We start from the raw sequence: 16,861 nt of genomic DNA, 5'->3' as shown, positions 1-16,861 counted from the left end.
ATCTGCCACTTTTCTTGTTAACTTAACTACAGCTCGTTGCAGCCTTAACTGTGAAAGATTTGTTTCGTTACCCTATTATGGTTACAATGAGGACGTTTACAAACTGTTCGACTAACTGCTTTATTGTTAAAGTGGCTGCCAGTGACTTGGACATGTTTGATTTTGTTTCATAGGTTTTCTTAAAGACGTTTCGCCAGAAATTTCTAATTGGCATTCATTTTCTTTCAATCCATTTAATGTTACATATATTTGGGCTTTATAATCCTATATCAAGATATAGGATTTTTTGTGCTTTATAATCTTGGTGCCTTTAAAATATAGATTTACTGATTAGCCCTGTCTAAATGGAAGTAATTTCGCATACAATCACATTTATATTACAATATAATATAATACGCACGCTCCTGGATTCAAATGTTTCCTTAACTAACACGCCAATACTTTGGACTTTCTGTTCTGTTTCTGAAAGAAGACGTAGGAGGAACCTGTAAACACTGCTTGCGAATTCTATTCGTGAAATAGACAATGGCCACTTCATCGTAACATGAAAATTAACTCTGATTTACGTTTAAATTTCTTTATACGTCAGGTGGATCTGAAATTTGTTGTAATTTTAATCGTACATCAATTGTGCAATATATACATTTAAAAAACTTAATTAGAGATAAACTTAAAGTAGATCATGTTCGGAGTTTGTGTGCGGCATCACAGGAAACTGTTAGTTTATATTTGCGTAAAGTTATCGAAACTTACAGAAAACAATCGGCATGGAAGCAAGCTAGTGCGGGAGGTGCGCAGGCGCATCCCGCTGCGCTAAATATAGCGTGCTTATCGCCAGCTTACTATGTAAATGACCGAGACATATCCCCAGCTGCTGCGAAATTATGAACCGGCTGTTCTGGTACAATCAACAGCACGTTAAGCTCAAATTCATCGCTATTACCTCCACATAGAGGTCCATGCAGGTGAACAAAATGCGGCCGGTACCATTACGGGTTTGAGGGGCTCTCGGCCGCGCAAAAACGTGTGAGTTCCGCCCACAGATGTTGGTCTATCTATTGCTATCAGGAATTCTTGAGGCAATATTATTCCTTCAAACATGTGTGCTTGGAATCGTTGCAGCAAATTAGAATGTCTATGAAAAATATCTGTGTTACATTTGGATTTCATCTATATTCATGATCATTAAAATTTAAGACCTAGGTTTTTGTGAGTTCCTTGCATTTTTCCCTACGTTGCTAATTGTTTTACTTTTTGATTTTTATCAAGAAGAAAGATATACTTAGTTATTGCTATTATGTTATTATAATAGTAGTAGTTTCATCTTTAACATTTCAGCCAGACGCCATTATGTTCTTTTTGTTTAACACCCAAAAGCAAATTGTCGTAATTTTTCTCACGATCTGAGTGTTATAAATTGTCGTAATTGTATCAAGTTCAAGGATAAACCGCCCAGTTTCAACCGTTGGATTGGGTAGATATCATAGAGCCAGGGTTCGTTGACCCACAATTAAATAATCATTATGTAAGGCCGCCCAATGTTTGAAATAATACGCGCCTAGCTAGCGCGTCAATCATAACACGTCACTACTCACTATGATTATGTATAGAACGACCATGGGTTTTTTCTTAAAATGGGACATACAAAAATAATAAAATCAATCATTCACAAAAAAAAACATAAATTGTCAAATATTTTCTAAATAAATTCAGAACAAGCGTGTGTATTTATATCGAAAAAATATAAACAAATAAGTCAACGACGCCTCTTATGTTATAGCGTGCACAACAGTTCTTTGTTTAATAGCGCTATTAATTTAATGATATGGAACAGTTACAGAACGAATCCTTCCCATTTCCGAAGCGTGGATCAGTTCATCCGAGGGTCATCTGCCCTATCATGTTTTTGTTTCGTCGAAGGGATCGGACCAGTGAATAACGCGCCATTATTTTCAATTAGGTCAAGTCAGTGTCGGCATGAGACTTCTTCCGAGAACAATCGGAGTACTCACGCCTTCTATAAGTGGCTTTCTTTTTTCCGAGAGTACTTAATTACATGTGGAGATGAACATTGGATACGAAATGGGATGGTGGGGAATTTTTCGTAAACTATTTATACTTAATGACGAACTTAAAATTTTAGTTTTAGATCTGAGATTACTAACTTTGATATATTAAAGGAAGCAAAACCGCAAGCTTGGTGGTAGATTGCGTGGTCTAAATTACCACTTCTTCAGGTTTCACAGAAACACATTCGTCTTCCGTGACATAATTCGCTCTCATTTCTCGTATCGAAATGTTAGCGTTAATTGCTTACATCCTTTCCTTTGTTGGCGTATCAATTTAAAACCTAAAAATAGCGACGCCCCTCGTGCACTGAGACCAGGCTCTCTATGGTATAAAGTGCAGTATTGTGCATTTTAATGGGCTTCGAAGCCACATAAGATGGGAGAGATGAATTTGTTTATTACCCTCTTCCTTATTGAGAGCGTCTGCATGAGATAGGTCTCTTCCTATGAGTCACTAGAAAGTTATGTTCTTGAGCTTACTCGATTCGAATACTCGCTCCGTTGGTGTACCTGACTACGACTGAGTGGGTGAACTCGCCTGCAATATTGTGCAGTCTACGAAGATATACGTCTATATCGCTGTCCAACGTGCGACTTTCCGTATATCTGTACCAATAACGCTAGATGTGGAAATCTGGTATCGTATAAGATAGAATGATTAATATAGTTATTAAAGAAACTTTCTTTTATATTATTCCCTACACGTTAAATGATATATTAAAGGTCAATTGACTTTCTATTGGATACCCCTATCTTTACACCAGCACAATGAGATGATAAATAAGTGGCATTAGTTTCGAATCGTTACGGGTGAATACTTCACAAAGTGATGCTTAGGTACAGTAGTTTTCGAAATATAACCAGCGTCGAGTCTATTGAGCTATAATTTGTATTTACTATTTAACGTGTCAGACAAGTAAAGTGTAACAACGGAGCATATTATGTTTTTATAATAATATGTTATCGTTAGCATGACCTGTGGGATGCAGTCCATCATCCATCAATCAACCATGATGGCGGCTCATGCGAGCATTCGAGTCTTCAACAATAAAAATATCGTATGTTTATTTGAATTAGGATGATTTGATTGTAATTTAAAAACAATTAATGTTGTAGAGTTATGCGTCACGATTTTGTCTTCATAAGTTTTTGGTAAACGAATCTTTGATGAGTAAGCCAAGTTATCTGTTAACCTCTCTGACTCACTATTGAACTGAAATACAATGGTATCAGTAGCCGGTAGCATGCAATTTGTGCACTCATTGTATCTGTAAAGTGGACCCCTGCAGAGTGGGGAGAGTTATTTTGATAATGATTGACCTTCGTTACGACTATTGACTCTATCTATATATATCGCTATATCTTACTACTGTTCATCATGTATTACTAAAAATGTTTAGCTCTCTTGAGTATAGATTGTGGTTTATTAATTAGCATTATCGAAACCAGCTACCATCAAAGCGTAGTGAAAGCGATAACATATGCAAATATTTGTTCTAGTGAGTGAGTCATGTCGAATCTCTTAATCTCCTTATTAATGGTTACACGACAGCCCGAGTGATGCATAAAGGAATGAATTTATAAAAATCTTGCTTATTGCGTTTTTGTACAATGACTGCTTCTTCATAGGAAGTTGGAACATTGTTATGGAGTCTATAAAATCCTTCATCAGACGGCAGATGCGGCAGGCGGGGTCTCGTCGCCCGATAGCCGCCCGCGGGCGCACATTGTTCGCAAAGTCAATGAACTTGCCAAAATGTTCCTTCGCTTATTGTGACCATAATCGAATCGGCTCGCTACTCTATATGGTAGTAAACATGTCGCATTCTTTTAACTTTTTTGACAAATAAAAGCAGCATGACAAACCACAAATCTCCAGAATGTTCACCGCCAACTTCTTGAAACATGAATATTGCATCCGGCCCTTTATTTAGCGCACACGTTTATCGTTCTGCTATTACATTTTATATCGGGTCTGGACAAGATTATCATTTCAGCGCGAGATCGGCAACCTACTGAGATCGTTTTATATTTCTGAGTTCATGTTATCGTTACTTTAGGTTCGCTATTGGTTCTGGATAGCTGAGTAAATTGAATTGGAAAATCCCGTGACTCGTTCCTCGCATGAAAAAGGGGTGTGGTTGCGTTAGTGCTGGGCGCCGGCTAGGTGGTGTGCGTCGGGGGTGAGGGTTGAGAGTGCTCCTGTAATGTCTGGCGGGGGAGGGGCGCGCGGGCGCGGCGGGTGGCAGATCAATACGCCGCGTCCCACCACCCGCGCGTCGCTCCGACCGCCTGTCCAATCTCCGCAGGCCCTACGTCTTTCGACGCCAATGCTTGTTTTTTTTACAGCTCCCATTAAACATGTTCTTCGATAAATGAATAAAAGCATGTGTTAGTGTTTTTATACCATGCTTGCAGAACAGTTATGTTTCCTAATATTTAATTTGAAGTCCTTTAAAAGAAGTATTGTAAAATGTGTGTATTCTATCATAATGTATTTTTCGCCCCCATTTTGGGCCGATATTTTTCAACAATACACATTCTTACGACAATTTTTTGTGCTGATGTTGGGATTTCACTAATCCAGCTATTTTGTGGAGACAAAATGATCTTACTACCATACCAGTTGAATGTTTAGTAATGTGATCTGTGTCAGTTGTTTGGGATCGGTTTTAAATACGAAAATCCGTTGGTGTCACGGTCGTGCGAGGGAATTTCAATGATTGCATTAAAATTAAACCATCTTAAGATTAAATCTACCTAGACGTCACAAATTTCTAGTGTCTTTTGCAGAAAATCGCTACTTATCGTGTAAATTATAATGATAAAGAAATCCAATAGAATGTTAATATAAAAATGATCATGAAATTCCTTCCGCCACGACGCGTCGTAACATTGTGTATTCCTATGATTTATCCAAAGGGGTTCACAGTTGCATACGCGAAATGTCCCGTAAATCATGAACGTGTGGAATTCCTACTTCGCATATAAATTGTGAAAGTTTTCAAAAGGTTTTCGATATTGAATATTTGCAATTTTTCTTAGTTAAATTTGGCACATTAAAAAAATTCGATCGAATGGTTTTATTAGATCCATGTATCGTACATTAAAATTGATTAGGTAGGACTACTGATGGTTTTATAATTAAAAGTAACAAGGCGGGCTGAGCCACTAATTGTTGGTTCAAAAATAGTTCGAAGATCTCGTCATAATTTACAATTACTTCCACACTTCAAATATAGCCACAGAGTACTTTGTTATAGGCTAATAAAGCCAAGGAATTTCATCATTTGATACAGTGTGTAACTAACAAATTCAAATCATTTATTCAGAAATTAGACCTTCACAGGCACTTTTTCTCGTCAATTTTTATATTTATAGTTATTTCTCACAAGCTACAAACTACATAAAAGTGTAGACATTGTTTTCTGTAGAAGTAGTATATCTATATGTTTTTATTTTCCTGACGAAAAAATTGGATTTTCAAAAATAAGTCGCAGAAATTAAAACAAAATTAATTCCTGCAAAATCATTCTGCAATCGAGTGTCACAAACGCAAAGACGTGTCACACAAAGCAAAATTAATATGAGCAGTAACGAAATAAAAGCACAAGTCTCAACTATAATTAATAACAACGTCAAGTCATTCCGATTTGATCACGCGGCCCAAGTGGGTGAAAAATTAACACATGGCTTAGTAACTGCTCTTTCAAAGTCGTGATCCGCGAATATTGCTGGCAGCCACGTACGTGCTTAGGGTTCATATTGCCGGGGAAACGTAAATCTATATTTAGTTAGGTAGGAAAGGCCACCCTTCATTCCGACGCCCTAATATGCCCAAAGTTCCGACACCTTTTTGCCTCAATGTCTCCGCATCGCTATGACGCAGTAACGTCTTTTGATATTAGGTTTTGTATCGATAAAATTATAATTATTAGAAATGGCAACTGCTAAAATAAGGCTCGTTTTCAGAAATTACAACGGCCAGCAGGTTCTTCTCGACAAATAGCAAAGGTTAACCGTTTTTGTCCCTATTGATCGGAAACACCCTAAATACTTTGGGGAATGAAAACAAGAAAACAGTTCTATCGCCTTCGAGTCAATATTTACGCTCTTCATTTTGAAAATAGGGTACAGGGTCAACATCGTGTTTTCCTTATAGGGGTTTTATTTCTTTAAACAATGTTATTCAGCGATATTTTTGTTTGACTAAATATAGTTAGTTCTGCTATTCCGTCCGTCTATACTTATTTTACATTTTTGCCTTAAAATCTAGATTAGGTTACACAAATAAATTCAGTCATCACAATCCCGAGCATTGAATGCCATTTACAGTTTCGCACATTTATCTTTAAACCATAATCGTCTATTGGTCTTACTTGTTCACGGACATATCATCGACAGTTCTATAATAATCCATGTTCTTTAGTATCGATAAGAACAGTAATCGGCCATCACTATGCATGTGATGTTCCGTTTATGAGAGAATGGGAGTGGGTCGGATTCGGAATGCTGCATGTTTTTTGTCGCCGGCATGTGTAGAGGGTCGACTACTGTTCTAATACCCTACACCGCTGTAACAGTACCCTTCGAAATCACACCTTTTAATATCCTCACATGTTTTGGTCTCAAGTGGTACAAAAATATATTTTTCATTAGCGGTAGATATCGTACCATATCTTTGTTATTTTTCTTTCTTTCGATACGTAGTACTGATTTTGAAAATGTGTATAATCTAATCGTTCTAAACAGTCTAAACTTCATTTCCTAAAATCTAAATAGCTACAGTGTAGAATTAGGTGATATATTTTCGTATAGTGTAAATACTACAATAGGTAATCTAAACTAGACTACTTATTTATGTTTAATTGAGTCATCAGAAGTTAGTTATGTATTTTAGTACACCTTCATCGGTGTCAACTATTTTATCCTTAGCAGAGCATGTATTGTCTTGTCCTGGGGGCTTAAACTGAACTGCATCTTCGTACTATCGACTTAATATTTAGCATGGATGGATGAGATTCATTTTAGGTTCCTAAATTGAACAGAGTTGCATTGGAATCGAAAAGATGGCAGGTTTGCAGAACTCGTATTCCCTATTAATAAAACCGTGTTCCTTAGTATCCTAGTATCTGTTCCTCGCTTCTTATGCAAATTATACAAACTTCGTTACAAGTTGGGAATTACAAAGTTGTCGAAATGGAATTTTCGTTGATCAAAAACATGATTATAAGGGCTCACCACTCAACGTAGCGATGGCTTAAAGGCGAGTAATTTACTGAATTATTAGATTAATTAATGATTTTTCTTTTCGAAAGAGGAGCATACCATGTCGCATCTGTTTTTTTGAGGCATCAATGATTGACTTTGAAGCGGTTTTCTTTATTTGCTTAGTTAAGTTACATGCGCTGGTCATGAGTAATTTATGCTAATTGAAAAGATAGATGAATTAAAGAAACCAGTGAATCTGTACTTGCATTGGGACCATACACTATTTTGTTCCTTAATAAAGTGTCCTGAAAAGAGAATCCATATTCTAGGGTCTGTCGAACCATTCACCTTGTTACAAAGATACCTTAACACATACTAATATTATAAATGCGAAAGTTTAACTATTCTGCTTTCACGGCTAAACATCTGGACCGATTTTGATGACATTTGATATGCATGTAGTTAAATAACCCCGATGACTATAAATTGAGGTGAAAGTTGTATGAAAATCGTTTCATACAAACTTTCGACCGTTTTGCAGAGAGATTCATGCGGGTGAAGTGGCAAGAAAAAGATAGTTTTAATATAATATTAGAAACTACAAGCATTTATAGTTATAAGCAAAGGGCGACGCGTTGATATCTTTTTGTTAAACATCTCGTGACGAATTTCTATATTGTCTATTATTGCTCTGCATGTTTAGACTACACGTATCATCCCCTATTTATTTTCTTTATCTATACTCCGATAGCAAGCGTTGAAAAAACGAGATAAAATGTGACGATAATAAAAGCTTTTTCGAACGGACGTCTTAACTTTCGACAGGTTATTTTCGTCGTATTTAAGACAAAACTTAATATTCGCCAGAAGTGGTCCCTGAGGCGAAATTTGGCAAATTGTGTTTTCGTATATATTAAGTTGAATTTCGAGCTTCAAAAACAGGGATTTATAATTCAGGATTCGTTATCGCAGACAACATCGATATTTTTAAATTTGTTCGAAGCAGTGTTAGCAATAGCACACTCTATAAAAAAAGAATTTGAACTTGAAGCTATATAATAGATTTTAGAATGGCCTTTTTTGTGACCGAAATAATTTCGACACTTCAATGTAAAAAATATAACTCATAATCAAATCATAAAAAATGAGATGTAAAAGCTTTCGCTTCAACTTACAAATGGGTTTGATGAGAGGTTTCTTTGAAATCTCTGAACCAGTGAGCTATCGGCAATCGGCCTTTCAGATACTGTTGCTCTCTCCGGTTATCAATCGATTTCTTATCTGTGAGTGTATTTGTATATTGCATATACCAAGTCTTTGTGTTCATAAATTTATAGCCAGATTTATTTATATCTTCGATTGCGAAGAAATTCTTGTCTGTTATTCAGAATTGAGACTGTACATTTTTATCAATTCTTCTTTGTAGATTCTTACTTCTATAATCAGATTTGAAATTTTTTATTGGTCATTACGTGAAATTGAATACACACTAATTTATGAAGTAATAATAATTAATTTAAATAATTTTTTTTGGCAATTTTAATAGAGAGTACTTTGCTATTTCCCAATTTTATATAATTCTCAGATAAATCATAAACTAGACGGGTCTAAAGTATTAAATGGAGTAAAAAAAAAATAGAAACTCTAGTTTTATCAACACATTTTGTGTCGCTGATGCCGGATAGTAAGTAACTAAGTTTATCATCACTGTTTCGCTTTATTAAAGCCGTGTCACCCCAAACTTAGCCATCTGCCTCTTCGGAGCGCAGTCTCATTTCCTGTACAATTAAACTGGATGACGCTGGTGACATGACGTGATGATTGTTATCAATAGGCGCCATCTACATTGACTAATTAAAACTTTATAGGTCCTGCTAATGTGTGATAGTTTTTCCGTTTTGATCGTTATGTAAAATGCGCGCGTTAACCTAGATAACTTGTCGCTGTAAACACTTCCAGTTCAATTAAATTTAAATAATATATAGTATACCTTCTAAAGTTATGCGGTTAAGTAAGTTATTATTAAGGTAAGTTATTATTAAAAAAACAAAAGTTGGTATGTCGTACACAAGAAAATTTTTCGAACATTTCCACTAAGTTTCATGGTGGAGCCTTATTCATCAATCAAACTCGAGCAGCGTTGTCAACACATCAAACGTCACGTCAGTTCTCGTCATTTATTACACTTAATTATACAGTAAAGCTACGGTCACACACGGCGATCCGCTATGGCTCAGCACTGGACGGTCAGATAGGAAGCAGATAGTCGACGTATTGTGTCCTGGTACCGCTAGCCGGAAATTAACGCGTTTTTAGAAAGCACCTGCATTGTTGCTCCCGAGTCAGTCTATCGGAAGTACCTAGTTCGTAGTAGATTCCCCATTTAGTTTGTAGTTTGGTTGAAGATTTATAGCGAAAGTAATATTAGCTCGGGAATGTAAACTCGGGGAGTTGTACAAGTTGTCATCACCTAGTATCCACATTGTTGCTTTATTGTCGACGTTTACGTCATTTTCTTTAAGTTCCTATGTTTTATCTGTAGTTAAAAGCATTTTGCCTTCACGTTTATTACTGCTTACTATTAGTGCTACTTTCTCGTTGGAGATTTTATCATCTTTCACTACTCCATCACCATTACATTCATTATCTATTTATATAAATAGGTATGTCTTGCTCTCAGTCCTTGATTTCTTCATTTTTTAATTCTCAGGGTTGATATTTACGTCATGTTTGGCCTATTTTATGAGCAGTAAATAATGTAGCTCATTGTGATGTGACTGTGGTCACGCCATTCGTTTAACATACTGGCACAATTCCTTTCTCCACGCGACATTTTTTTGTGAGTACCACGTTAATGGGTGTTGATGTTTGCAGACTATTAAACACAAATACTTTTTAATGTATGTTCTGAACACGATAAGCTAGAAGTCGCAATGAACATGGAATGTGCAACAAATGATTCACTAAATATCCTAATACAAAATGATGCATCAACGTTAATAAATTAATAAGTCATACTTCCTGCGTCCTGTGCCTACGTAATAGTTGCAAATCAAATAATATTGCTAGTACATGAATACGCGGCTCGTGTCAATAGTGAATACAAATGATTCATGTATTACGCGGACGAGGAAATTCCATTCGACGGGTGTACTCTGCGCATGGACTCAAATATAAATGATATCTACTGGAACTACCGTGTACTTGCGGTACTTAAGAGAAACATAGCTTCCACGGATGAGTCATGTGGAATGCTAGCATGCTAATTAAAATCTAACAAATTAATGTCTGTAATACAACTGGGCTTCAGTAACTAAGTGAAATCGACCAACTCGCAGACATAATAAATTTAAACCCACTAACGTTTGTTCTATTTTCTATTCGTGTTTCACTTTGCCGAAACTAGACATAATGTGACATTTTATAGTTTTGTTTAAATCATCCTGCACGCTTCCCGGTGAGACACCATTAGTTTCCAACTGGAATGGAAGGAATGCTAACTTGTTAAGTGCCGTAACGTATAACTTTTAATTGTAGAAACTTTATTTCTTAAAAACTAAAACTTTCTCAAGAAAGAACAATGGGAACCTTCCCCTCTTTAAGAATTGCTGCAGGACATGGGAACGTTTTGTCAAGCGACACAAAAATAACTGTCATTAATTTTTTCATGCACTGTTTATTTCGAACTCAAAATGAAGTCATACTTGACATATTTCCCAGTTCAGTTTTACTTTATCTTGAACAAGCGCGTCGCTGATTTCAACTGAGTTCCAAGGCCTTTTCATTAACTTTGACGCCTAATTGGACCCAATTAGTGAGGATTACGAATGTTTCAGAAATTCATTTCAGCATGGCCCTCTCCTTAAATTACATTGGCATCGTTATTACGGGCTTTCAATAAGCCGGAGCACTTATTGATATTTTAGGAGTGTTTACGCAAATCCGGAAGCGCTGTCCTAAACAGATAGCTGTAATAGACTGCGTTTGCTGAATATCAAGTGAGGCGGTTTAGTGACTTTTTATTATTGATGATAAGAACAGTTCATACAATTACTGTCACAGTTTTAGTATTGAAAGCGATGGCTCAGACAGATATTTAAACCAGACGACTCGAACATGAAACAGGACCCGAAGAAACGGAAGAAGAGCTTTAAAGTTATATTGTGGAACACTCGCTGCATTACAATCGACTTCGTACAGACGCAGTCCTGCACGAGAATAGATAAATTTCTCTAAGTTTCTACGACGTACTCTAAATTGTTTTTGTTAGTATAACATTATTCCTTTTATTTGCTACTTGACAGGGAGTGTTCACTTTCCACAAAGAAAGCAAAATCATTGATTACATTTCTCCCTTTTTTGTTTTCTACTTTTATGGAATAATTTCTCTAGGTTAAGCATTAATTAATAGTACAATATCAGCATTTAATTAGCTATTAACTTCAAATGTACGATATTATGGCAGATAGGTACGGTAAGTGTCCTACTACCTACATTAGGTATCTTGAACATGTAGTAAACATGTTCATGAAAACATCCTACCTTTCCATCATGAACTAAACACTAATAAACCTTAACCTTTCAAGACCTATATTTATGTTGATGAAAGCGTAATATCTACACAGTACATTTGAGTAATGTTTGTAAGAAAGGTGTCTTCGCGCAGTTGATGATTTCGTTGAAACGCACTGGAACGTGACGCCCGGCAACTTGTGCAAGTTCCTTGACAGAGCTCAACGCGGCACGAATTTTTGCGGCAAGTAAACAAAATGACAAACCATTGCGCCACTGTTTATGGCCAGTAATGTCTAGTTGCTATAAAAAAATGTCGTGTAGCTTCCGGCGATTTTTATCGACGATCGGTTGCCGCCTAGTCTGATGGCTCACCTCGGTGTTTGAACCATAACTAGGCGTTAACCCCGGGTGCACCCGCCTAGAGCCGCGTCACCGACGTCGCGACGCCGCGCCGCCATGACGCGCCGTTCGAACCCCGCGGCAATTTAAAATTACCCCGAACCGGGGTGTTCATAATTCAAATGCCATTTTAAATGTCCAACACAAATTGTCAATACGCACGTAAGGGTTACCATTGTGATATGCATTACCGAGAATAATTTATTCCAAATTTATTTTCTCCGCACATTCGTCTGCTGCCTGTTATACCGGAAAGTTATTTGGATAGCGTGAACAGAAATTGTACTTAATAGGTACATACCGTGTTAATCGAATCAGAGTACGTGAGGGTGCGTATTGTCAACCCTACCGAATTAAATTAAGATATAAATAAATTACGCGGCCCTTCTTTATGATATAGCAGCATTTTATCAGCGTAAAAAAGAAACTACTCTCTACGATTTGTAGCCATTTCATTTGATATCATAAAAATATGGAATGTTAGCGTTAAGTAGAAGTTAATTTTGTGGTGTGGTGTTGGTGATGCTCTTATCGGACGGTTCATGAAAATGGTGGGGTAATTAAGATAGTCGAAGGAGGGCAGGGTTGTCGACTTATTCGAGCTCAACTTGGTGGCCTTAACAACCAGTCGGCTTATCGATTGAAACAGGCTTTGTTTTCAATGCTCAACATTCAGATGCAACCACGCAACTTCCGCTACAATTTCTCCCCAAGGATTAAGTCATTCCAAATTTTTATAGTTTTAATCGGTTTATATGATTTATTCTTATACAGGTTATTACAACATAACAATGCGGCGATTTCACGGTTTAATAACAAAAATACGTTACCTGCTCAGGACGTGCGCGTAACGAACTATTGTTGAAGGAAGCCATTCAAGTCAGTTGAATAATCAGTCAGGTAGCGTGCGTAAAATTCGATACGAGGGGCCGGAGATTATCACGGATTAACATTCCTGCCGGCCATACTATACGGACCCAGCTCCTCGATAATGTAGGACAAAGCTTTTTTCATAATAAAACGATAGCGCCCGCGCCCAATTTATCCAATAAAACGTATGCGGGCGTCGGGGACAGTGGCGTGGCTGCTCCCGCTCCCATGTTGTAATTATTCAGAATTACAGCTCGGGTAGTATTAAATATCGACGTTGACATCGCCAGACCCCTCGCCACAGCTACTACCCCTCCTGTATTAGCACAATAATTTACAAATACGTAAACAATTCACATACAATATAACAGACGTGATTCACTCATTGTAACTTTATGTGCGGAAGTCAATGTATAAATTAGTCTGCAAATAAGCAGAGCATTCGGATCTGATTCACGCTTCTTACGAATACTTTGGTATTTCACAGGAATGTGTGTACGTCTATGAATAAAGGGCCCTAGTTGCGTAACGCACATGCAAATTGCCGCTAAATACACTGTGATTATTTTCGTCTGAAGTGTTTGAACTAAAGCATTGTTTGTATGGATTAAAACAGATTTCCCCATTAGTGTCGATTCGTGATTTAATCGTAAACATAAATTAATTTAGGTCGACTTCGCCTTTGCAGTGGGTAACGACATTTCCTGAAAATAAAAATAACAGACAGACCTATTTAGTTACTCGTTTGTTTTAATTCTCCTTCTGAATTTTAGTTTCCTTCGGAATTTGAATCAAAACCCTAACTTCAATTAGGAAATCTAATATCACAGATTTCCATACTGTCTAGAAGAAAATATACATTATATCCATAATAATTAAGAAATCTTGCATCACAAATTTTAATACTAATGAACCTTGAATTTTATCATTCCGGCATAGGTATAGGTACACGCAGCCGAAACAGCGGGTAAGACCTATTAGATGTTAACCACCACGTAGAGTTCAGACTTCCGTACTTATAGCTAGCAACATGAAACTCAATAGCTTGCAAAACTTGCAATATGTTTCGTTGTGTTTGTTGCATTAAGGTACGGGTATTTTCGGCGTTGTTGTAGCTAAGCTGATGGAGTTTCCGCATTGACTTGGCTATTGGCATGCTGGAATATCCGCCATGGCACCTGCACCATACACTCGCGGTTAGCCATGCTAGCTGCATAGGTAATGAATACGAAAACTTGCTTGCCTATATTTAGAGGGATAAGCAAATCGCAAATAGCTTGTATTTACGAAAATCAAACTGGCTATTTTCTAGCAAAAATATCTGTACATATTTCTTCATAGTAGTAGCCAGTATGAAGTACCTATTTAAATTTGTATACTTACCTATATTCTTCAAAAATATCCGTCTAGTGCGTAAACTGCACGGTGGACGATTTCCACAATCACAATCGGATGAAGATGAATTTCTTATTTTTATACTACTTACGTATTTATTCCGTCTTTTATAGAGTGTATTTTACTTTGACTAAGGGATATATCAGTTCATTTGGGGTAGTGTACAATAGAATAAGAGAATATTACCATTAATCACAGTCCGAAATGCTTACTATAATAAATCATGGGTGTCTGATAAAAGTTTTCTCCAATCCAATGCAATTATGCACCCTATATATTTTAATATGCGATATAACTTAGGTATATAGGGTGGTAAAATTATATTGTTTGGGTAACGGTAAACTGATGGATGAGATTGGCACAGAGCAGTAGGGAAATGTGCGAAGAAAAGATCATTACAAGTTGTCTTAACATATCTACTTAAATCATGACCCAAACATTAAGTTATGTATGGGTAAAGATTTTAGGCTATTTTTAATTCTATCCGTATTAAACTTAAGTCAAGAGGACAAATAAGTGTGGCCATTATTGTGATACGGCTAAGGGAGACAATCGCAAAATATCGATTACATGGGTGGACGGCCCCCGCGCGGGCGGTTGGTAACTTGTGCACGTACTAATTTACATCACTCGCACATACTATACCTACCTAATTACATGACTACCTGTTCTTCACGTCCCTATAGTAAGTCCCTTATGGTAAATATGACTAATATTTCATTTGTAGTCTTATCATTTGGTAAAAGAAACTATCTTCAGTCCTAGTCATTTTACTTGGTTATTTTACTGCGTCTATTCCCTGCGCACCATACCAAACGTCAGACCTTGCCGATCATAAAATAGAGAATTACAATGTTAGCACCTCTAGATTAGAAATACAACGTTTTAGATCCAACTAAACGAGAGGAAATGATGTTTTAAATAATGGGACCAAGTCTATCAAATTGTGAATCATCCGATCTCATGAAGGTGAATGAAAGGTGAGACCTACATCTTTAGGTCTACCTGTCTGTTTGGAAATAATTCATGGGTTTATAACAGTATGGAAAACTTAAATAATTCTTGGTTCTTCTTCCACCAACTACGTCTATGCCACTAGAATTTCAGTGAATGATGTCGTAAATGTTTGAGGTTGTAAGTACGGGATCTGTTCTTTCATGTTCCCATCGCTTCTATCTTTATGGCTCATTTCATTGAATATTCATATCGATTCGTCCAGATGGGCAGCGGAGACCTCGTAAAATTCAGCCTTTTAATGCCAAATAAAAACTGAATCGTCTTGGGAACATATGGCTCCAAATAAAGATTCACTTGTGCTTGTGTTGTTTCATGCCAATTTGTGTAGTTTTCTAGAACGACCTTTGGAAATAACATAGTTGTATTTTATAGGTCCAAATTATTCCCTTGTACTGCTTATATCACATGCACTTGCTAAAAATATGTTATTTTCTTGTTATTAAAGAAAGTAGTAGTGATTGTATATTATGTAACGTAATTATTATTTACGGATGGTGAACGACGGGGCCAAAAATGAATTGACTAATGTTTCCAATTAACCCACATTGCCAAACCCTTTTTCAGTATGCCCAGGGCATACACATACATTCAATACCACATCAACATACACGTATACGTAGTACAACACACGCAAATTCGCCTCTATTACTGCTGTATAGACGATACTGTGGGTAGTTTCACTGTACGAGTACGAGCATATCACGAACAAACTGACACCATACGTAATGTTGATTGGTACATGATTTGATGTAGGTACCTAGTTTAAATATTTAAATAGGAGGTTCTTTATGCTGTTCATGCGTCCATACAACGCGTCAAACAAATGACTGCCGCATTCCTAGCCCCACCATGATAATTACGCATCTAGTATAACACACTAATCGAATTGACTTGACTAATCGAGTTGAAGGATCGTAGCGATTAATAAAATATAGCAGGAGGAAGGCTAGTTTTTATAACGAAGATATATGACTTAGTAGCTTTCGTCGCGAACTATAATCGTACCGCTAAGTAAGATTCGATAGACCAATCGATTCGTCATGAGTAATTTGATGGAGCACTGATTGATATATTGTGGTCGGTCCTGGTTACCTAACGAACTTTTACATTTCAATAAAATCTAATCAACTTTAAACAATTTTGCTTTTGGTTTCTCATAGTGCATTGGTCTCTTAGGCACATGCATGAATAGTTTAATAACTAATTTCTATTGTTACAGCGGACTGAACTTCCAAGACTTGATCGTGCGACAGGGTGCCATCGACTCCCCTCCCAAGACCCCCTTCATCCTCGGCTTCGAATGCGCTGGCGAGATCGAACAAGTCGGCGAAGGTGTCACCAACTTCAAAGTAAGATATACATTTTCGCTATCTCTCAAACTGGTA

At 36.9% G+C, this 16,861-nt stretch overlaps 1 protein-coding gene across 4 annotated transcripts in view; it reads left to right on the top strand.

Moving 5' to 3' along the window:
• Positions 1–16,861, top strand: part of LOC128677505 (synaptic vesicle membrane protein VAT-1 homolog-like) — a 32,625-nt gene that overhangs the window by 1,106 nt on the left and 14,658 nt on the right. For all 4 annotated transcript variants that reach the window (XM_053758407.2, XM_053758405.2, XM_053758404.2 and 1 more), the window contains exon 2: positions 16,696–16,825. In XM_053758407.2, the coding sequence (XP_053614382.1) occupies positions 16,696–16,825 (130 nt within the window). The remainder of the gene's footprint in view (positions 1–16,695; positions 16,826–16,861) is intronic.

The sequence above is a fragment of the Plodia interpunctella genome, chromosome 18 (genome assembly GCF_027563975.2).
Source record: "Plodia interpunctella isolate USDA-ARS_2022_Savannah chromosome 18, ilPloInte3.2, whole genome shotgun sequence".
Classification (NCBI taxonomy): domain Eukaryota; kingdom Metazoa; phylum Arthropoda; class Insecta; order Lepidoptera; family Pyralidae; genus Plodia; species Plodia interpunctella.
The sequence above is the reverse complement of the archived record's forward strand: the minus strand, read 5'-3'. Positions and strand labels throughout refer to the sequence as shown.